General features: G+C 41.7%; 1 protein-coding gene across 4 annotated transcripts in view; it reads left to right on the top strand.

Moving 5' to 3' along the window:
- The window catches only part of SSUH2 (ssu-2 homolog), a 311599-nt gene that overhangs the window by 30945 nt on the left and 257477 nt on the right, over positions 1-23177 (top strand). For 3 of the 4 annotated variants that reach the window (XM_016134862.2, XM_016134861.2, XM_036218957.1), the window contains one exon: positions 15449-15858. In XM_016134862.2, coding sequence (XP_015990348.2) covers positions 15449-15628 — 180 coding nt within the window. In that variant the 3' untranslated portion in view covers positions 15629-15858. Of the gene's footprint in view, positions 1-15448; positions 15859-23177 lie in introns of those variants that run through there. The other variant, XR_004950372.1, reaches the window with a different exon arrangement.

The raw sequence follows: 23177 nt of genomic DNA, 5'->3' as shown, positions 1-23177 counted from the left end.
GTTCTTGACCTCTCTGACAGTGTCCTGGGTTCCTGGAAGAGATCAGAAGGAGAGATGCTCTACTTTTTGCCCATTTCTTTCAGATGCCTCCAGAGACCCAGAAGTCTAAGCATCTCACCTTAGGGTTTCATGGCCAAACAGCCCTCCTGACTCCATCCAGAAGACCTAACCCAACATCTGGACCTTGTTATACTAACAGCCCTTGGCTCCTCCCTTTGGAATCACTACAACATTCTGGGATTCCTCTAACCTGGCCTTGGCAGGCGCCACCCATAACAACTTCCAATTCCTGTTTCCCTTTTTCACTGATTGCAACAGACACTGATTATGGCAAACATTTATTAAGTGTTTATTTAGTGCCAGGCGCTGTTCTAACCGGGGAAGTACAGAGCCAGACTGTCTGGCTTTCAATCTTGGGTGCAAATGAAGTGTGCCAATATAGATGGCATGCTTCCGTGTGTGTGTGTGTGTGTGTAAGAAGGGGTGACCCCCAGGGACTCCAGGGGATAAGTGTGCAGGCCAGCTGACAGGGACAGCAGGCTCCCACTGCCGAGGCTGGGTGGGTGAGCGGCTGCCTGGCTGTGGGTGGCTGGTAACAGCTGTGGTTGTTGGGAGGCCCCAGCTCTGCAGCTGCTGAGCAGAAGTATGTTATCCTTTCTGGGTAGAGGTTTTTTGGCCCAGCTTCCTCTGCTGCCAAACCTGGCTGGGCCTCTTCTTAAGGTGGGTGGGTCCCAGGTCGCCTCTTTAGCTATACTTGAGAGCAGAAATAGTTTCATTTTGGTAAGCAAGTAAGGGTCCTATCCGTGGATTTCTGTTTGTGTCACTTTCCTGGGAAAGCTGACTAATAGAGCCCTGTGTGATCCTTCTCCCTGCCAAGCATTCATGGAACTAGATTTACTTATATATTGCACAAATATGTGATATATATAGTGTACACATACACCATATATAAGTTGTGAAATCACCCCTACATTTTAATAAATCCCAGCTATGCTCTTCTAAGCCCTAAGATCTTAATTTATCAATCTCTGTGAACTCAGTCTGCCCATCTGCAGAATGGGATGTTGGTAGTGTCTACTCCTACAGATCTTGTGAGGACTAGAGATTTGTACTTCCTGGAGAGCCCTTAGAACAGGGTCTCGCACATACTAAGTCTCAATAATCATTGTTAATCCAATGTTGGCTATTATTATTATTCTGGTTACTTCTCTCTTGAAAACTCATTTTGCGACTTAAATGAGATAATGCTTGACACAGAGTAAGTGGTCATAAAGGGTCTTTATAGTATTATTATTTTGTTACTGTATTTTACTAACTTCATTTGCTCTCATTTGATCCCCACTCTAGATCTGAAGGAAAGCCGAAATTCCTCTTCTCATTTGAAAAATGTTGAAGTAGTTGTACAAAACATCAGTGTCTTGTTCCAGGTTTCCTAAAGAATAAGGATCAGTCATGACTGAAATTTATACTATTTGGGCTCGAAATCCTATGTCCGTCCTCCTAACCACCATGAACTCCTTCTTTGGGATAAGGCATTGCAGGTCCTTTAAACTGTGCTCTTGTTATACAAAGGTGGGTAGGTGGGTCTGAGTCTGTAATTGTGTCCAGACACAAAAGAATCTAGAGGCTTGCAGGGAAAAGACCAGATTTGATTATGCAAATATGAAAATCCTCCTGGCTGAAAACATTTGCTTATTTTTCTCATTCCACCAGCTTGACACAGAGAGAGTTTTCTTAAAAAAAATAAAATAAAATAAAAAATCTACTCAGTTGCTGCTCATAAAGCTGCAGAAAAGTCTCCTTAGCTTTGCCCTGGAGCACGTAGCTGTAGATGCAGCAAATGACCCGTGAAGGGATGGGATTTGTATTGACAGACACATGTTTATCCAGATCAATTAGGGAAAATCAGTTTTTGCAACACTCCCCAAACAAGGCTTTGCAGCTAATATTGAGTTTGAGCTGTGCAAGGTAAATGACAAAATGTGAAATGAGATGAGAAAACGATCTGCCAAATTGCCTCTCGGGGAGGGCCCTATGTGGTCCAGGAAATGCTGTGCTGACCCCTTGAAACAGAGGGCAGGATACTCTCTAAATTGCTCTGCATTAAAGAGTGAAAATTTTGAAGTTGGGGAGGGAGTGACTGGTTTTAAAGGCTGGCCACTATGCGGAGGACCACATGAGAGAAAGAGAGGAATAACGCTGCTGAGAAGGCCTGAGGAATGCTGACATGTCAGGTGGGGCATTTCTCAAGGGAAATTCAGGGTGCTGGGTGATGTGGACCTTCCCTACGAACACATACATTCCTTGCCAGTAGACATTATTGCTAAATCCCCAAATGCTTTGTGGGCCGACTCTCTTCCATTCACCCCTCTAGCCCTGAGAGGCCATCCTGCAAGGGCTCTCTTGCCCTCTGGCTTCCTTTGAGTTTGGCCAATTGGGAGCTTTGGGTTTGGCCAGTGAAAAGCTTCCATTTGTACCTGGTCAGGGTATCAGAGGGAAGGAGGGAGTGATGCTGGGGATATTTATTTCTGTACTTCTCACTTCTGCTTTGCCTTGGGTTGGCCGTTGCTAGCTCTAAAGAACCACATGATCCTTTGGGGGTTCTTTACACCCTGCTCTTACCTTTGTAAAATTTCTCCATATTAAATATCCCTTAAATAATTCTAGTTTGAGTGGGCTGAGTGTTTGCTGCCAGGACTCTGACTGACTGGATTGGGTGAGTGCATTCCTCGTGGTGTCCTGGGTGAGGGTTGAAGCAGTGGTTCACACAAAGGAAGAGAGCTGACTTCCAGTTAGAGCACACACATTGGGGAGCTCTCCGGGCATCTCCTGGCAGCCTGGCTGCACCTTGCAGCCATGGTCACTTGGAAGTGAAAAAACTTAGCCCTAGGAACTCACACAGGCTGGAGCCCATTGGGCCATCCTAGAGTGTTCCTCATTTGACTGAGGCCGGGAGCAGTCAGGATCTTGAGGTGCAAGAGGTTAGGTAACTGAAAATTGCAGGGTGTGACCATTTTATTGTGGAAACTGAGACGACAGGGGGTTCAAGTTACATCACAGGTAGATAGAAGCGATGAAAATGCTGTAGGAAGGTGAGAACAGGGGCTGGCTTAGGAACAGATATGGTGTCAACCAGAGGAGAAGTCAGACAAACGAATGCAGAATTGGAGTTGGAGTTGGCCGGATGGAAGGGCATTTACAGAGCGCTCCAGGCAAGTCAGCTGGGAGGGTTCTGGTATGCTGAGGTTGAAAAGATGCTCCTCTGTTTTTCTGATTATAAAAGCAATTCGGGTTAATTACAGAACATTTGAAAACCATGGTGCAAAGTAAACATCACCCAGGATCTTACCACTTAAATTAATTCAGTTACTACTTTAGTATATTTTCTCCCAGGCTTTTTCCTTCAGTTCTTAAAACTTTGCATTCTACTTCTTAGCATTATGAGTAGATGTGATATTTTAAAATTCCTATTTTTCTAGCATATAGATTGCTGTAATCTGTTTATATAATTATTCCCATAATAGTGGGTATTTATTTTTTTCTTTTTCTTTTCTAATTTTTATTTGCTATTTTGTAACTAATCATACATATGTAATTATATATAGTATCATAATGACTCGTATATACACAATGTCATACACAAACTTTGTACACACATTTTTTTGTGTTCATCTCTGATTATTTCTTTCATTCAGAATTTAAAAAGTGGAGTTATCAAAGGACATGAACATTTTAAAGACTCCTGATATGTAAATTACTTTTCAGAGAAGTTGTACCAGAATCATTTCTCTTGCCAATAACCTAGGAGTGTGAAAGTCTCAATACAGCTTTTTCTGTATGGGGTTTGGTAGGGCCTCTCAAGGCCTGGCCCCACCCCCAGAGTGTGGCTCCACCCCCAGACACTGGCTCCGCTCCCAGGTCCCACCTGCATGTGTCTTAAGGGTGAGCCCAATGCCTGTAAGGGAGCACGTGCGGTGGGTGAGGGTTGCTCTGGTTCCAAGAGTAATACGTTTCTATTTTCTACTTTCCAGATGTTTGTCTCCTCTGGGGCCAATTCTATTGCTCCCTAGAAAGCAATATGGTGATCTTGGGCTTGAGCCCAAAGAGCACGGGAGATTTTTGGCAGGGTGACAGTGGGTTGGTGCCAACCTATTTAGAGCAAGATCACTGTATGTTGGACTTACATGGAGGAAGGCCTCTGCATCTGCCTCCTATGGGCTCAGAAGCATTATAGCCTCCTCTAGGCAGCAGTCCCCAAACTTTTTGGCACCAGGGACTAGTTGTCCTATGAGAATCTAATGCCCGATGATCTGGGGTGGAGCTGAGGCAGTGATGCTAGCCCTGGGCAGTGGCTGCAAATATAGATGAAGCTTCACTTGCTCACCACCTGCTGCTCACCTCCTACTGTATTGGTCTGTGGCCTGGGGTTTGGAGACCCCTGCTCTAGCGGATTGCCTAGGCAGCTATATCCCTTTAAAGTAAAAGCAGGCAGGATGTATTTAGAAAGAATTTATGTATGGGGAGTTGATGAAAGAGTAGGCATACACCAGGTGTGGAATCAGGAGCTCTGGACCTATAGAAACCATTGGTAGAAAAGCAACAGCAGTGTAGGAAGTGGGTGTTTAGCCCCTCTGAGTCTTAGCTTCCTCATCTGTATGGGTTAGTGTTGGAAAGTTTTTAGGGCCTTTTCCAATGAGTGTACATACACTCATGTGTGCACACATGCACAGATATCTGTCCAAAACATATGTCTGCTTAATCCACCTCCTAGATGGTGGATAAAATCCAGTTCTAGTGCATTCTTAATTTTCAATTTTCTCTTATTTACCCCGATGCTGGGAATGTATTTAGTGGAGTTATTAGTAGTAGCTATTGAAACCCAGGGCTGTTTTTCCCCTGAATGATGCCCTCTTACTGTCATTACCCTCAGGGCCTCACCATTTCCTGTTACTGGGTAGAGTTCATTTAATATTGACTCAAAAACACATAATTAAGAAAGTTGATTTACAGAGATTACATTTGGACTTTTTCGGTGTTTATGCAATAGCCTGCATCATTCTTTTCCTTGAATGTGGGCAACTTGGTGTTTCTGGATGTGACTTTCTTATAAAAGTGGAAATCGAGGCTGAGAGCAGGCATGTCTAGCCCAAGAACACACCCACCTGGTGAGTGGTGGAGCCCAGACTAGAAAGTCAATCTCCAGATTCCAGGCCGGTGCTTTATTTAACTTGTTTTAAAAAGGTAGAACCCCTTAAAAATGAGCCTTATGTGCAACCTCTCAACTCATAAACAGACGGAAGTAGTGGGAGAGGTTGCGCGTGGCCCAGACTAGGGACTTCTGAAGCAGTTCCATGGATCTCTGCACTTCTGCTTGGAAACTGCTGATGTTCACCGAGCTGTCTGCCCCATCCATTCACTTATTCTGTTATTCATTCACCCCTTCGACAAACTCATGACGAGTACTTATTTTATCTTAGCCTCCAAGCTTCGTTTAAGTGATCTACCATATTTTCTTCCAACAAATTCTCTGCCCTTGCCTTTTTCCCTTTCTTAAATTAATCAGAGTCATTTCTGTTGCTTTCCATCAAGGAGCCCCAATATGTGCAAAGAATTTATACTCTCTTGGTGGTGGAGACTCTTTGGGAGGTTTTGAGCAGGGGAGTTTCTGGGACAGATTTGGATGTTAGATAGATCATACTGGTGAATGACCAAAGAATGGCTTGGTTCCTGTGGTTAGGTAGTACTGAAGACCAGGAAAGAAATACTAAAGGCCTAAGCTAGGTCAGGATTACACTGAAGCAGGAAAATACAGTGATTAAGAGCTTGGACTCTGATCACAGAACTGGGTTTGAATCCTGACTCTGCTACTTACTTGGTATGTAAACACGGGCATGTCTCTTAATCTCTCTGAGTCAGTTTTATTATCTGTAAGACAGACTGGATAAGAGTAACTCTGTATTGGGAAGGTTCATTGAGATGTAAAGCGGAGGCTAAGCACAGTGCCTGGCTCATAAGAAGTATTTCTTAAATGCTATTATCCACTGATGATGATGATAATGAGGATGGTGATGATGATGATGATGATGGTGATAGTGATGACGATGATGGTGATAGTGATGATGATGATATGATGGTGATGATGGTGATAACCAGGATGGTGATGATAGTGATGGTGATGATGGTGATGTGGTGATGATGATGGTGGTGGCAGTGATGATGATGGTGATAAATAGTAGCGATGGAGATGATGAGTAGTATTTAAAGGAAAAGTCAGGGATGACCCCTTAAGTTCTAGGCCAGGAAACAGAGGGATCCCTTTTTAAGCAAAACAAAACAAAACAAAACATAAAACAAAACAAAAACCAAACCAAACCAACCAACCAAACAAAAAACCCATACAAAATATATTCATGTGGTCCTTCGTTTTTGTAAAATTTGGAAGGATGGATGTCGGATAGCTCAACCCCAGTCGGTTGCGGTCGCCTTCGCTCCCCGCTCCGGTGTCCCCTCTGCATGCTGTCTCTTATGTTGGAGGTGCTGGGGCTGCTTCAGGCACGACACGTGCAAACTTCATTAGCTCTGTGTTAATCTATCTCTGTTTATTCACAATTTGCAGAACGCCCGAAATATATTTATTTAACATTTCTTTGTATTGTCTTATGGTCATACGTGGAAAGCCAGCATCATTTCGATAAACAGAAAGTGGCTACAGATTCATATATAATGAAAATCAGAGTTATTCAGTCTGAGCTAGATGATTTAACTGTTACCTGAAAAGACTCCAAATCTAAGGCTTGCTGTCTTTTTGTTAACAAGAGAGATTAGCTAGCTATTAAAGACATACTAGCGTCAAAGTGAGACTCTCTCTTGCAGTACCCAGCAAGATTTGAAGAGAATCGATGAGGCAGCACTGTACATTTCTCCCTGTGTGAGTACATGTTATTTAATGCTGGCTCTGTGGACCACCCAAAGCCGTGTCCCTAACTGCCAGTGGAACTCACCTTACACCATGGGCAGTCCTGCTTCAAAGGCTGTCGTAGCACCATGCCATATGGCTGCACTGTTCAGGACCTGTGGAAATTGACATTGACAGGTGGACTCAGGTAAAAATTAGCTCAAGATTAATCAGCTTGGCCTCTCAGCCTGGCTTCCTCAAGCAGGCAGAAAGGTGGCAACACCACACAAGGCTGCTATTTAAAGAAGGCATTTGAGCAACTGTGTTTGGGATGGGCCGGGCTCTGCAGAGGGGCTGCTCCAGTCTCCAAAGCAGGCTTGCTGGTGTCATCCCTGGGGACAGGGCACCGCTGAGAGACCACTGCAAAGCAATCAAAGAGGGAAGAAACCCCCTCACACCTTCTAGGGGCTTCCGCAGAGATACCTCCATCCCACGAAGGAGGCAGAAGCCAGCAAGTTGGTCCCTTGGAAATGAGAAGTGAGGGCGAGCAAATTTGCCTTGTTTTCAATGAGCATGCTTTTCTCAATCCCTGCCCTGCTCAGTAGCAATGTGCTCAGATATCTTCCAGAAAGACCAATAGGCACTAATATAATCATGGACACCAAAACTGATCTTTGCAAAATATTTGCATCCTTTTAAAATTCTGTTTTTAGGCTGTGACAATAGCCGTGATGCTCAAAATGTTGGCAACACCTTCATTTAAAATCTTTAATTATAAGAAATTTCAAACATATGGAAGAGTAGAGAGAATAGTAAGACTAATAAGCCCCTTATACTTAGCACCCAGTTTCAGAAATTATTAACTCGTGGCCAGTCTCGTTTCATCTCTCACCACCTCTCTCTTCTATTACCCTACAAGGTTATTTTGAAGAAAATCCTAGAACTGTTTACTTCATGCACAGATTCTTCAGAATGGATTAGGTTGCTCCATATGCAACTGCTGGTAAACATATGTTTTTTTTTAATTGGTTTGTTCAAACGTGGTCTACCTCTTTTGGGAGCATTTTCATGTTCCTCCTTCTCCTCCCTTCATATGTGTCCATGCTTCTTATGTCTCCCATGTTGATTGTCATCCCCAAAAGGGAATTTGGGAAGAGGTGAATTTGTTTTCAGAACTCCTACGCTCTTTTGAGGGTTAGGAGTGGTCAACTCACTCAGCCTCTGTGGGCTCTGATTTCCTTGTGTGCCACACCAGAGAATGTTTGTTCACTTATCATTGCCTTTCTTTCCCACCATCGGAGTTCAGTGTTCCACGTTAGCTGCTGCTGCAAAATGCCTAGCATGATGAGTGCTCGCTCATCTGCTGAGCGAGTGGATCAGATGCTCTCGGGAGCCCCTTCTGCTCGGAAGCCCTGCTGCCCTGCCCGCCTCAAGGTGTCTCTCCCTTCCTACTCCTGGCTCAGAGTCATCTCCATTCCTGACTTTGCCTGGCTGACTGAGAAGAAACTACGTGCAGATTCCAGTGGAGTGAGACGTGGACAGGGAGGTCGAAGGCCACTTCCCCAGTGTCCTTGACTGAACGTCCCCCTCCTGAGTGATGGCCTGGGTCCCAGTGCTCAGCTCTATTTCAGTTGCCACTTGGCATGTGTCACCTTGCAGAGACCTGGGCCCTCAGGGATAAAAGGCCAAAATCTGCTACAAGAATGGTAATTTGAGGAAACTTGGCCCTCTGCCCCTGGGGCTTCGATGTTCTTTGGGACAAGTTGAGTGATGATATCATGGACTTAATTACTTTCTGGACTATGTAGGGCCCTTGTGTTTGGGCTCCAGCTGGTGTGAGGCCCCAGGGAGCCTAATTTAGGAAAAGGAATCAGCAGGATGACAGCTGCTGAAAGTGCTTGGCTCCACCTTCAGCCAGAGAATTTAAGAAAAAAGCCCTTTGAGACACCTAGCTCTGCAGGCAGGTCTTTCCTCCTGGGGTCTCTCAGGGAAAGGCTCAGTTCTTCGGGATGAGGGGGCCCACAAAGGTCACCTTGGCCAGCCAATACCCTTCCCAATGCCCCTGACAGGTGGTCATTCTAGCTGGGCTTAATTACCTTCAGTGATGGGGAGTTCAGTCTCTCTGGAGACAACCTGTCTCATTATTGGGCAACTCTAACTTCTAGACTGTGCTCCAGCCTGACTTCTCTGTTGCCCCAAAATGTCTTGATGCTACTTCCATTGCCCTGGTTTCACCCTGCAAAGTCACATAGAACATGTTTCAATTCTTCCTTGTGACAGCCCTTCAGATATTTGAAAGCAGCTCTCATGTCTTCCTTGAGCTTCTTCTCCAGGCTAAACATAGCTTTTGTAGCCATTGCTCATATGACATGGCTTTAGGCCTCACCACTGTCCTTATCATTTTCCCCTGGATGGACACCAGCTTTTCACTGTCCTCATAGCGTGGGGCCCCGGAGGCACAGAGCAGAGGAGGCGTTGGACACTCACTTTATGCCTATCCTCACGTGTCTACTATCACAGCTCCATTTGGCAGACACGCCACACTCTTTACACCAACAAACCTCCTCCATCTTTCTTACTCGTGCTGCTGTTAAGCCGCACCATGCTGTCTGGGATTTGGGCAGCTGCGTTTTAGGGCCCAAGCACAGGGCTTTCTAACCATCTGTCCTTATTACAGTTTCACCCTGTAGGATTCATGCAATTGTTTCAGGCTGTCTGGATATTGTGGAGTCTTAATTCTCTCATTTGACATTGGCAGCCCCTCTCAGCTCTGTGTTGCCTGTGCTCACCTGGTCACTGAAACACGACCTTTGGGACTGGGCAAGCGTGTCCCTTTCAGGCTCAAGTGAAGCCATTACTCGGCTTCATTTTGAAGGAGGTCATTCAACATATTACATGTAGCTCCTGTTCTCTACCTGCTCACACGGGTGCTTGGGGAAGCCGGGTTGCTGTAGTAGTAAAGGCAATGAGGTAGGTGTGTGGTGTCCATGCACAGTTAGCCCAGGCTGTTCCTGCTGACCTCTGTTCTCTGTTTGGAGGGCCATCCAGTCTCCAGGTTGCCCTGGAAACAAAGGGCAGGCAAGCCCTGAGGCAGCATCATTGGCAGGGCAGCTTCCGTGTGGAGTCCTGGGGCTGATACCTCCAGTGGTGAAGGCTAAGGCTCCTGGCTGAAGCCTCTAGGAAGGGCTGGGCCCTAGGTAACAGATGCAGGCAAAGGGGAGCCTTCTACCTGGTCTAGGTCTGCTCACCTGTGGAATCTTTTCCAGGGGTAGAACTCAGAGGTTGTATAACTAGAGTGACTGTAGCTCCCACATTTCTCTGGCTTCTTTTCCTTTCTTCTTTCCTACTTTCCCTTTCTCCCTTTCTCTTTTCCTCCTTCCTTTCAACAGTGTTTGTTGTTGTTGTTGTTGTTGTTTTTGCTACTTGGGTACCGTCTGTCTCTGTACTTATCATTGCTCAGGGTGCTTTTATCATACAGATTGTAGGCCACTGGGCGAGACACATGTCAATCACCAACATCTATGCCTGTTCGTGGTGAGGGGCAAGCCCAAGGTGTACCTGGTGCAGGCGCTCTGTGGGAACAGGAGTTTCCGGATTGTCCCAAAGCCTGAGATTCTGCACTGTGGTCTTCGTAAACCATTGAATGATCCCTGGAATCATCACACTTTGGTGTCTAAATGACAACTTCCCAGATTGACTTTCACACCTGAAGGAGATAAAATTATTTCGTTAGACTCTGGACTTGTTTTTCCATCTTGAAAATATGTCCCCTTCATAGGTGACCTTAAAGTCAGCCTAGGTCATTTTGGGTTCAGAAGGTTACAGAATTTGGGGACAAGTCCTGACAGGGAGCAACTAACCATGGGTCAGCGTGATGTATGGGAACCAGGCTACCTTGGGGCTGGGAACCTGGGGGAACCAGCAGCTCTTAGGACCCCCTGGAGATACTGTGCACTCTGATATCAGTCTTGGGTTTGTACAGTGCCTCTTCCTCTCTCTGGCTGTATGACCTCGAGCCTCTTAACATCTCTGGGTCTCAGTTTTACACATCTGTAAAATGAGGGTAATACTTTGGAGAATGTTGTGAGGATTGAGTCAGTGCAGTTCCCGGTACATAACAGACGTTGCGTTTATTACTTCACACCCCTGCTTCTAATAGTATTATGAGCTCTTTTTAAAAATCTATGACTCTTCTAAAAATGAAAAAAAAAATGGCAGAGAACATGAATAATGTTGATAGTAAGCTCGAATGAATAAATAGATTGCTATCTATGAATAAATAGATTACATAGGATGCTTGAATTATGGTTCCAAATGATTTCTAATTTGTGTTCTTCATGCAAGTAACTTTGCTTTTCTTCACCATTAGGTTTTGTTAGAAAGTCTTTTCAGAGGAGAGGATGCAGGTATGTTTCAAAAGTCAGAACATCCCAGGCTTTGCCTTTGTTTGGGACAGCTGGGCTCCACAGAGTAGGATTCTGGGAGTTTGTCCCGATGACCACTGACGGGTGGGCCAGGGCCTGCCTCGAGATGTACAGAGAAGAGGGGTGTAAATCAGGGAGCCCCTGGGTTACTGAGTTGGAAATGCTTTTGCGTGCTAGGACAAGACGACAGAACAGTGCCACGGAGTGCCATGCAGGAGGGACACGAGGCTTTGCCACTCACTTTCCCTAGGTTCCTGGCCAGGGTTTAGAAGAGAAGATCAAAGTGGGGAAGAGTCCTCCTGTTCCTCTGACCTTCACCTCCCCTACCTCATTTTCAAGGTGAAGATCTGAGTTCCATGTTCTTCATCCCAGTCACTGTCCCCACTTATCTACTGGCAGGACTCAGCCCAGCCTGGCTACCAGCTCGCTGCAGGTCAAGCTGACCCTCGTTTGATGATCGTTTCTCGCCTGGATTTGTTTCCCTCCTTCCCCTTCCTCCTGAGTCCTAGCAGTGTGCTATTTTGTTAGGATTTCCCAACTCTAAATTCTGTGATATGGCCAACTCATGTCATTCCTCCGTAAGTCAGCAGATTTCATTCTATTTATAGGATGATGTGGCAATTCAGAACTGGCGCCTTGTCTGTCTGCCTAGAAGCCACAATAGACTTTGTTTTCTTTTTTCTCTCTCTTTTTTTATTCTCTAAGTTTTAAAGATAATTATTTTTACAAGTAATATGCAAATATATTCTCACTGGAAAAGATTTTAAAAGTAGAGAAATATAAAAAGAACACATAGAGTAAAATACTTAGGTTCTATTTCATTCTATTTTGACTGTGAACATTATGGTACGTTTCCTTCCAGTCTTTCTTCTATGTGTTTACATACATATCTGTGAAAATACAAATGCAACATGTATGTGTGTAGTAAAGAATTTTACCTTGACCTAAAGGAATCTGGCATTTGCTCTGGGTTCTGGGCTCTTAGGAAGTTATCGTTGTCTGCCTGAGGGCCTTGGGCCAGCCAAAAGGTAATAATGTGATTGAAGGTGGGGATGGTCAAGCCAGAAAGACCAACATTGTGATTTAGGGTAGGCAATATCAGTTGATTAGAGCAATCATGTGGGCAATCTGTCAATCATGTAGATATAATGGGGCCCCAAGAAACACTCTAAACACTGGACTCTGGTGAGCTTCCTTTGTTGGTGATATTCTGTGCATATTGTCATACATCTATGCCAAGAGAGTAATATGTTCATGACCTCATAGGGACAGGATGATGAAGGTGCCATGTTTGGCACTTCTCATGGACTCTGCCATGTGCACTTCTAGTCTTGGCTGAATTTAGTTTACATCTTTTCCTTGTAATAAACTATAACTGTAGGTATAGGAGCTTTCATGAGTTCTGTGGGTTCTTCTAGCAAAATATTGACCCTGAGAGTTTCAGGAACCCTCCTAAATCTGCAGTTGGTGTGAGGAACAAAGGTTGTCTTGGGGACAGTGCCCTCTAACTTTATGGTAGGCCTAAACTCATTGCAGTGTGTGAATTTACTAGTGTGTGTGTATTTAAAATTACATAATTGGGAATTACATTCATAGCTTTGAGAGATGAATTGTTTCACGTTTCAAATGCTTGGAGACCTTCTTTAAAGTTTCTGTGCCTCAGTTTCCTTACATGAAAAGTGGGTTTAACAGCACCTGTATCCATAGAGTTGTTATGAGAAGTAAATAAATGAATATATGTAAAACTCTTAAGACAGTGACTGCCATGGGGTTACAGCTACATAAGAAATGATGGTGATGATGATGATGATAATTTCTACTTCAGACCACTGAAATCTAGCTTATTGCTTTTAATAGCTTATTAATGAATATTACTTCTATTAGTTCCTTCTGGGTTTCCCACAAAGAGAATTGGGTGCTGGAGCACTTAATTGGAAATTATTCTTTTGCTGAACTACAAGGTCAGATGAATTAGCCAGCTGGTCTAGAACAAGTATTTATTGAGCAACAGTTATTTATTGTGCAAACATTAATTTGGCACACACTGTGCAAGGGCCCCATCCTGATAACTATGGGTTTATAAAAACAAGTGGATTGGGGGAAGAAAAAGGAAAAGGGAATTGATTAGAACATATACTAAGTGTCAAACACTGTTAAATTGATATCATTTAATCTGTATGACACCCTAAGGAGGAAAATATTACGACTCCATTTTCTAGAAGAGAAAACCAAGTCTCGGTTTAAGAAACAAGCCTAACTTGACGTGGCCAGAATGTGCTGGGAATAAGACTGAAGTCCAGGTGTGTCTCATTTCAGACCTGTTCATTCTGACCTATATTTCACCACTGGATAAGAGATGGACCTTGTCCTTAAAGAGTTCATTGTTTTTTGGGAGAAGAGGTGGTAGAGGTAGGAAAGATGAGACATAAGACAACTGAAGAAGGCTCAAACTCTTAAAAGCACCTTCTCATTTCTAAAGCTGTTTTGTCACTCAGTATATCATGGGACTTTCCAGAACAACTCTGATGTAGACAAGCGTCATTATTCCCATTTACAGATGAGAAAATTGAGGCTCACTGGGCCTTGTCCAGCTTAAACATCCAATTAGGGGCAGAACCGATAGTTGAATCTGCATGCTGTGATGAGTAGGTATAATGATATTGTGAATGACCATCAGTGTGACCAGGAAAGTCACACTCCTGTGGGCAGAGAGGTCTTGCTTTGCCCCAAGACCTCTCCACCAGTCCCTGGAAGGTGGGCTTCATTTTCTTCCTTTTTCTGATGGTCTAGCTGCCCAACTCCTTGGGACCCTAAAAGTTTGTATATTCCTTTGGGCTCTTGGTAATGGAGCATTTCAAAATTGAACCTAAATTAAAAATATAAGCCTTAATCGGTTCCCTTAATAGCTTTATCTGGCTACCCCTAGAGAGTTCTATTTTTCTAGACATGATTCTTCATCAGATATACACTTCCTTCAAGATACAGTAAAAAACGAATGAGAATTTAATCTCTGCTGAGCAGTATAGGAACAACCCAAGTTACATGCAGAGATGGTCACAGGGCAGTCAGCAAGTGACTTAGAGTACTTTTCTTTACTGAGTGTGGACTTCAAAGTAGTGACTGAACTCTGCGGTGCCAAAACAAGGTCACGAATAATTTTTTTTTTTTTTTATGTAAACTTCAATTTCTGAGTACCCTATGGACTATACTTTTCCTGTGGACAGGGCTTTGTGGGCAAGCAGGGCATAACCTGGCAGCCTTTGCAAAGATACCCACCATTTCTCCCTCTGGCATAACTGCTATGGCATGACAGTGTCCCTATTTCTCCTGGAACTCACGATCTTTTTTCCTCTTTGGAATTGCAGATATACCTGGGACAAATTGTGTGACCATCTTCTCAGACTGTTGCTCTGAGGACCACAGGTTGCTGGGATTTGTGGAATCGTATAGGAAATGTCTGCTCTGAGAAACCTTTGCTCGGTGGAAGCAATAGCTATTAACTGGCCTCTTCATCCACCTAGTTTTAATTGGACACCTGCTATGTCAAATCCAATATGCTAGGAACTGGGGGCACAGTAAAGAATGGACCAGATGTGAAACACCCGGGAAGTTGGAATACTCTTCAGTTAAGACAAAGTGTTTTCACAGTCACAGAGGCAGCTGGTGCCCACAGCAAACATGTGGAGGTGGTAGGGGCTGGTTATAACCCTCTTTCAGATAAGGAAACAGAGTTTGGAGAAGGCAAAGCAACTTGCTGACAATCCACAAACTAGTGATTGTTTGTGGATCCAGGTCTTCAAAGTCACAACTTTTTCTTTTTTAAACTTTGGACTTTAAAACCAAAGTGCACACACTTTGGGGGAGTAACTTAATGTTTAGAGCCCCTGTGTCCCTTCCTGTAAGATGGGGATAAAAGATTCTCTTTTACAAAGTTGCTGAGATGGTTAAGTTAGATGATGTAGATGGATATTAATAGATAGATGTCTATTTGTAGAAATAGATGAAATAGATATGTTTAAAGCTCTTGCCAAGAACATAAGAATAATCACCATTACAATAATAAATTGGCTAATATTTATTAAGTCCTTACTATGTTCCAGACAAGTTCTATTTTATCTCTCTTTTACAGTTGAGAAAATCTAAGCATAAGGAAGTGAAGGAACTTGCTGAAGTTACAGTTATTGACAAAGGCGATAAAGTGAGTATTCAAAGCTTATATTACAGGTGTATATTTTATGTAACTATTGTCTACATCCCCTTTTATTTCACCAGTGGTAAGAAAAGGCAATTATTATTATTTGTTAATTAAAAAGTTTTTTTAATGACAGTCGATATATGATATTATACTAGTTTCAAGTATACAATGTAGTGAAGAGACATTTATGTAACTTTCAAAGTGATCGCCCTGATAAGTCTAGTACCCATCTGATACCATATGTAGTTGTTACATATTATAGCCTTATGACTATTTTTATAATTGTCGATTTGTACTTCTTAATCCATTTACCTTTTTTACCCATCACCCCAATTCCCCTCTCATCTGGCAACCATTAATTTGTTTTCTGTATTTAAGTCTCTTTCTGTTTTGTCTGTTTATTTATTTTGCTTTTTAGATTCTTCATGTAAGTGAAATCATATGATATTTTTATTTTTTTAACTTATTTCACTTAGCTTAATCCTATAGGTTCATCCATGTTGTCACAATGGTAAAATTTCATTCTTATTTTATAGCCGAGTAATATTTCATTGTACGTATGCACCACCTCTTCTTTATTTATTCATCTTATCAATGGACATTTAGGTTGCTTCCATATTTTAGCTATTATAAATAATGCTGCAATGAATATAAGGGTGCATATATCTTTTCATATTAGTGTTTTGGATTTCTTCAGATGAATACCAAAAAATAGAATTGCTGGGTCATATAGTAGTCCTATTTTTAATTTTTTGAGGAAATTCTATACTGTTTTCCATTGCATCTGTACCAATTTGCAATTCCACCAACAGTGCAGGAGGGTTCCCTTTTCTCCACAACCTTGCCAGTACTTGTTATTCATTGATTTGTTGATAATAACCATTCTGACAGGTGTGAGGTGATATCTCATTGTGGTTTTAATTTGCATTTCTCTGATGATTAATGATGTTGACCATCTTTTCATATGTCTATTGGCCATCTGTATGTCCTCTTTTTCGAAATGTCTATTCAGGTCCTCTGCCCATTTTTCAGTTGGGTTGTTTGTTTGGTTTTAAGTTGTATGAGTTCCTTATATATTTTGGTATAAATACCTTGTTGAAAGGATCATTAGCGAATATATTCTCCCATTAAGTAGGTTGTCTTTTCATTTTGTTGATGGTTTCCTTCACTGGGCAAAGACTTTTTATTTCGATGTAGTCTCATCTGTTTATTTTTCTTTTTGTTTCCTTTGTCTGAGGAGACATGTACAAAAAAAATAATACTAAGAGCAATGTCAGAGAGTTCACTGCCTGTTTTCATCTATGAGTTTTGTGTTTTCAGGTCTTATATTTCTTATATTTAAGTCTTTAATTCATTTCGAGTTTTTTTCTGGTATATGATATAAGAAAGTGGTCTAGTTTCAATCCCATTTACAATTGTATCAAAAAGAATAAAATACCTTTGAATAAATCTAACCAAGGAGGTAAAAGATCTCTACTTGGAACACTGTAAGGCACTGAAAAAAGAAATTGAAGAAGATACAAATAAATGGAAGGATATGCTGTGCTCATGGATGGAAAGAATTAACATAGTTAAAATGTTCATACTCCCCAAAGGAATCTATAGATTCAATGTAATCCCTATCAAAACACCAATGGCATTTTTCACAGAACTAGAACAAATTATCTTTAAATTATATGGAACCACAAAAGACCCTGAATAACCACAGCAATCTTGAGAAAGAAAAACAAAGTTGAAGATGTTGTGCGACCTGATATCAAACTATATTACAAACCCACAGTAATCAAAACAGCATGATACTGTCATAAAAAGTGACACACAGATCAATGAAACAGAACAGAGAGCCCAGAAGTAAACCCATACCTATATGATCAATTGATCTATGACAAAGGATGCAAGAATATGGGATAAAGGCAGTCTATTCAATAAATGGTGTAAGGAAAACTGGACAGATACATGTAAAAGGCAATTAGTTTTGAACTACCAGAGGAAAGGATAAAAATGTTTATATAAACAGACTTTCTAGATATTAAGCTATGTGTTGCCTCCTGAAGAAAGACTGATGCTTCGGTTGTCTCACCTATTCAATGGAGATTGCTATAATTCTCTCACGATTGTGAATATTAAATAAAAAGAGTCTGAAATGCTTTGTAAACCCTGAAGTGCTTTCCACAACAAGAATTGCTTGTCCTTGTATATTAAACTTATAAGGCCACAGCATCCTGTGCTCTAAGTGTGTAATGATGCCCTTTGACACAGATAAAACAGTCTTCTAAGTATATGACCTAAAAGATATTATTTTATTGGGGCAAAAGGACACCCAGGTGACCATCTTGGAAATTTCAAGTATACTACTTAAATTAAATGCCTGGGTTATTGATGACCCACTGTTCAAACTGAAGAGCTGACTTTAATCTCATTTTTAAAAGACTTGTTCAGAAGCTGTTTTCTCTTTTTCATTTTGCCTTTAATAACCTGTCTCTAATCTTTAAATAATGATCAGTGGCACTGTGTCGAGGTACATAATTCAAAAGAAAAAAGAAAACAACAGAAAATTGAAATTTCTCATTTCTTAGGAAATAAAAAAAATAGAAACACCCTCTACTACTCCACTAATTTTCAGATGTGAAAGAGAATAAACTCAGGCAAGAATTTATTTTTATAGCATTTTTTAAAAAAGTGTTATTTTAAATTGTGGTAAAATATAAACAGTATAACAAAATTTTCCCTTTTAACCATTTTTAAGTATGCAGTTCAGTGACATTAAGTATATTCACAGTGTTGTATAATCATAACTACTATCCATTTCTAGAACTTTTTTATCTTCCCAAACTGAAACTCTGGACCCATTAAATGCTAACTCTGCACCTCACTCCTGGTACCTGTTCTACTTTCTGTCTCCATAAATTTGTCTACTTTAGGTACCTCATATAAGTGGAATCACATGATATTTATCCTTTCGTGTTTGTCTTATTTGCTTAGCATAAAATTTTCAAGGTTCATCCACATTGCAGCATGTTATGAGCTTAATTGTGTCCCCCCCTCCCCCAGCTAAAATTTACATGTTAAAGATGTGACCCCTAGTACCTCAGAATATAACCATATTTGGAGATGAGGTTTTATAGAGATAATTAAGTTAAAATGAGATTGTTAGGGTGGACCCTAATTTAATATGACTGGTGTCCTTAATAAGAAGAGAAAAATTTTAAGGGGAAGACCATGTAAAGACAAAGGGAGAAGATGACCATCTAAAAGCCAAGGAGAAGAACCTTGAACAGATCCTTCCCTCACTACCTTCAGAAGGAACCGACCCTGCCAACACCTTAGCTTGGACTTCTAGCCTCCAGAATTATAGAAAATAAATTTTCTTGTTTAAGCCATCCAGTTTATGGTACTTTGTTATGACAGCCCTAGCAAACAGCATATACCAGAAATTCTTTCCTTTTTATGGCTGAAAAGTATTCCATTGTATGTATAGATCACATTTTGCTTATTCATTCATCTGTTTTTGGATGCTCGGGTTATTTTTATCTATTGCTATTGTGAATGATGCTGTTTTGAATATTGGTGTAAAAGTATCTGCTTGAGTCTCTGCTTTTGATTTTCTTGGATATATGCACAGAAAGAGAATTGCTGGATCATATGGTCAATCTATGCTCAACTTTTTGAGGAACTGCTACAAATTTTTTTCTGCAGTGACTGTACCATTTTACATTCCTATCATGAAAGCACAAGGGTTCCATTTCTCTGCATTATTGCTAACACTTGTTATTTTACTTTCTTTTTTTTTTTTCGAAATATATTTGTTTTTTAATACTTGTTCAACTAGAGGCATTAAAGGAACAGAGTTCAAATTCCGGGACGGCAAACTAGGCTCCTAGAAAGCTCAGAATAACTGTAAACTCTGGATAAAATACAAAAGCCACTACCCGAAGGCTCTGCAAAGTACACCTAAGTGAGATTTTGAAAAGGGTCAAAACTTGAAAGTAGGGACTAACATGAAGTACTTTCAGTTTTTATGGTTTTAGCTTGAAGGCAGGGAACAGTCATGGTGAAATGGACAGTAGCTAAAACTCCAATGGTAATTCCACTATCTTTCTGGCCTGAGAACAAGAGGTAGGTCCTATGGGGCTTCCGTGACTACTGGAGAGTGAATGGTGGAGTCCTGGACAGGAGACAGCTGGAGAAGGGGAACTCTCAAATATTTCATATTCTCCCAACCCCGCCTAGTTGAACACTGAAATGAAAACAACATGTGCAGGTCAGATGTAAGCAGCTTCCAGCTAAGACTAAACAAAATCAATTGTGTTTTTATATATAAGCAGTAAACAATTGGAAAATGGCATTTTTAGAAATTGTAATACCATCAACCAATTCAGAAATAAATTTAACCAAAGATAACCAAGACTTTTGCAATGGAAGACATCTGCAATAAGGAAAAAGAAAGACCTAGATAAATAGACTGATGTACCATAATCATAGACTGGAAGATGCAAAATTATTGAGATGACAATTTGTCTCAAATTGATGTAAACTCAACATAATCCCAATCAAAATTCAAGCAGGCACTTTTGTAGAAATTGATGAGCTGAATATAACATTTATGTGCGAATGCAAATTACTTCTTTATGTGCAAATTGCAAATGCAAATGGATCAACTAAAACAATTTTGAAAAAGAACAAAATTGGAAGACTTACCCTATCTGGTCTCAAGACTTACTATAAAGTCATTGTGATCAAGACAACGTGGTATTGGCAAAAGATAGACACATAGATCAATGGAACACAAGAGTCCAAAATAGACTTATATAAACACATACAGTCAACTAATTTTCAACAAAGGTGCTGAAGAAATTCAGTGGGGGAAAGAATGATCTTCACATTCTGTTGGCCAAAGCAGGTCACAAAACTAGTCCAGACTCAAGGAATAGGGAAATAGAAATGATTTTTGATGTGAGGAGCAGCAATGCACATTGCAAGGGGCACGGAGACAGGGAGACACTGTGGACTGGATCCATTTTGGAATCTACTACTCCAGGGAACCTGGATGAACCTTTGGGACCACTCCTTAGACAACTCTAGTTGTCCATCCAGGTCTCAGCTCAAAGGTCACCTCCTCTGAGAAGCCTTCCCAGATGGCTCTATCTCAAGGTGACTCACAATTTATCACACTGGCTTGTTAGCTACTTCATAGCTCTTTCATAATTTTGTTTATTTCTTCATTTACTCATTGTCTCCTCTTCCCCATTAGGATATAATGATATTTTATGATGGCTTTGAAATAAGTGAAAAGATATGAAACTGGCAAGGTAGCCAGAGGTCAGGCCATAAAAGGCAGAAGGCCCCAATACAGAGTTTAGACATAAAATTGTAGAGAAACAAAGAATTAGAAATTTAGAGCAAGAATGTGACCTGATTAAAAATTGATGTTTTCTAACAAGATTCCTGTGGCAAGGCCACTGGTGTAGAATTCCTTGGGAGCCTGTGTGAAGGGAGACTGGAGGGGGTGAGAACAGGGACACCTGAGGGAGGCAGTGTGGTGTGAGTGAGAGTTGTCAGCCTGGCCAGAGGGTTAGTGGGGATGGGGAAGCAGGTCCCTCAAGGCCGATATAGCAGGACCTCCTGACTTTTCAACAGAGTATGAATATTTAGATGTTCTATGTGGAATTTCAATGATTTTTCACTGTTAGCAACTAATAAAAATGTTTAAACTATGTCGAGGGTGGGCTATGAGCTGATCCCCACTGGACAGCCTCTCTGCCAAGCATAACATAATCGTGATTTCACAGGCATAATTGTACCTTAACTTCAGCGCCTGGAATCCACACCATGGGGTTGTTGCCACACCATGGGGGCTGCCCTGGACAGCACCGGGGGTCGTTCAGGAGGCAGAAAGAGCGGAGGAAAGCAGGGGCAGGACCAGGAGGGGCAATATAAGCAGGCTGAGAGTTTTAGGACTGGAGAGTTTGAATAGTTTGGGGAGTTCCGAGCTGTAGGGGTGGTCGTCCAGTACCGTGTGAGCCTTGGGGTGATTTAGTGCAGGGGATAGTGTACCTGCGCTGCAGGAGCCTAATGAAGGAGGTTGGGGCATGAACTCACATTGGTTGGTTTGCATATCAAAGGTAAGTTCCAGGCCAAGTTGTTTGCTATCTCTTAGAATTGGTTAGCCCTAAGAGGGCCAGCCCCTCTTCAGTCAGAGAAGCCTCAGATATCAGAGCAACAAGAATACAGAAAAATAATTTTAAAAAAAAGTTAATATAGCGACATAGTCTCTGACATGAAACGAAGTTTGCCACAGAGAAATGTACAGGCCAGGATGGGAGGATAATCATGCAGGCAATAAGCAGTCTCAAACTCTAACGCAGGAATTCTTTTCTTCTTCATTTCTTTATCAAATATTCATTCATTCATTCATTCATTCATTCGGTTGGTCAGTCATATTTATTGAGTGTCTGTTCTGTGCCAGGCACTGTTTAGAATTCTGGAGAATAACACACAGGCAAGTCCCCAGCTCCAGGTAGCTTACATTCTAGTAGGGAAGACAAAAATTAAACAAAAAAATAAACACATGCACTCTTATTGTGATATACTGAACAAAGAAAATAAAGTATAGAGATTACTAAATAATAAGAAATATATATATTGGTCTCTGTTCTTGCTTCCTGAAACAGAGCTCCCCAAATTCTTATAAATAGAGGTGCTAGATGCATCTTTTGTTCTAGTGAGGTGACTCTTGGTGGGCTCCGGAGTCAGGGCTGGTCACTAGAAAGACAAAACCCTGATTAGAAGCTTGAACTTTTTAGCCCTATCTCCCATTCTCCAGAGAGGGGAGAGGGGCTGGAGATTGAGTTAATAATCAATCATACCCTCTTGATGAAACCTCCATAAAAATTCCTCAGATATGGAGTTTAGAGAGCTTTCGTGTTGGTGAACACATCCACATGCTGAGAAGGTAGCCCACTCCAACTCCACAGGGACAGAAGCTCCTGTACTTGGGACATTTCCAGACCTTGCTCTATGTGCCTCTTCATCTGTCTGTTCATCTTCCTCCTTTATGTCCTTTATAGTGAACCAGTAGATGTAAGTATTCCCATGAGTTCTGTGAGCCATTCTAGAAAATTAACACACCCAGGGAGGAGGTTGTGAAAACCCTGATTTATATCTGGTTGGTCAGAAGTGTAGGTGACAACCTGGGACATGTAATTGGTGTCTGAAGTGAGGGCAGTCTTGTGACACTGAGCCATTAACCAATTCTGACACTATTTGCACTAACTCTAGATAGTGTCAGAATTGAGTAACATTGTAGGACACCCAACTGGTTTCAGAGAATTGGTTGGTGTGGGGGAAAAAAGCCACATATTAGGTCACAGGTGTGTTCTGTGAGTAGTGAGTATACTAAAGAGAGAGGGAAAAAAAGACTTTTCCTTTAGTGGGTATAGAGGAATTTTTCCCTTACAGTGATGTAACATAGAATGACTGTGTATGTGACTTTCAGAAAAGTGGTCAGAGATGGCCTCTCTGAAGAGGTGACATCTGTGTTGATGCTAGAGCTAGTCTGTGATGACCTGGGGAAGAAAGGAGCATCCCTTTGAACAGCCAGTACAAATGCCCTGAGGCGAAAACAGGCTTTGTGTGTCACATCCTAGGCATCTTGAAAAGTATG

Source organism: Rousettus aegyptiacus, unplaced genomic scaffold (genome assembly GCF_014176215.1).
Source record: "Rousettus aegyptiacus isolate mRouAeg1 unplaced genomic scaffold, mRouAeg1.p scaffold_m13_p_4, whole genome shotgun sequence".
NCBI lineage: Eukaryota > Metazoa > Chordata > Mammalia > Chiroptera > Pteropodidae > Rousettus > Rousettus aegyptiacus.
The sequence above is the reverse complement of the archived record's forward strand: the minus strand, read 5'-3'. Positions and strand labels throughout refer to the sequence as shown.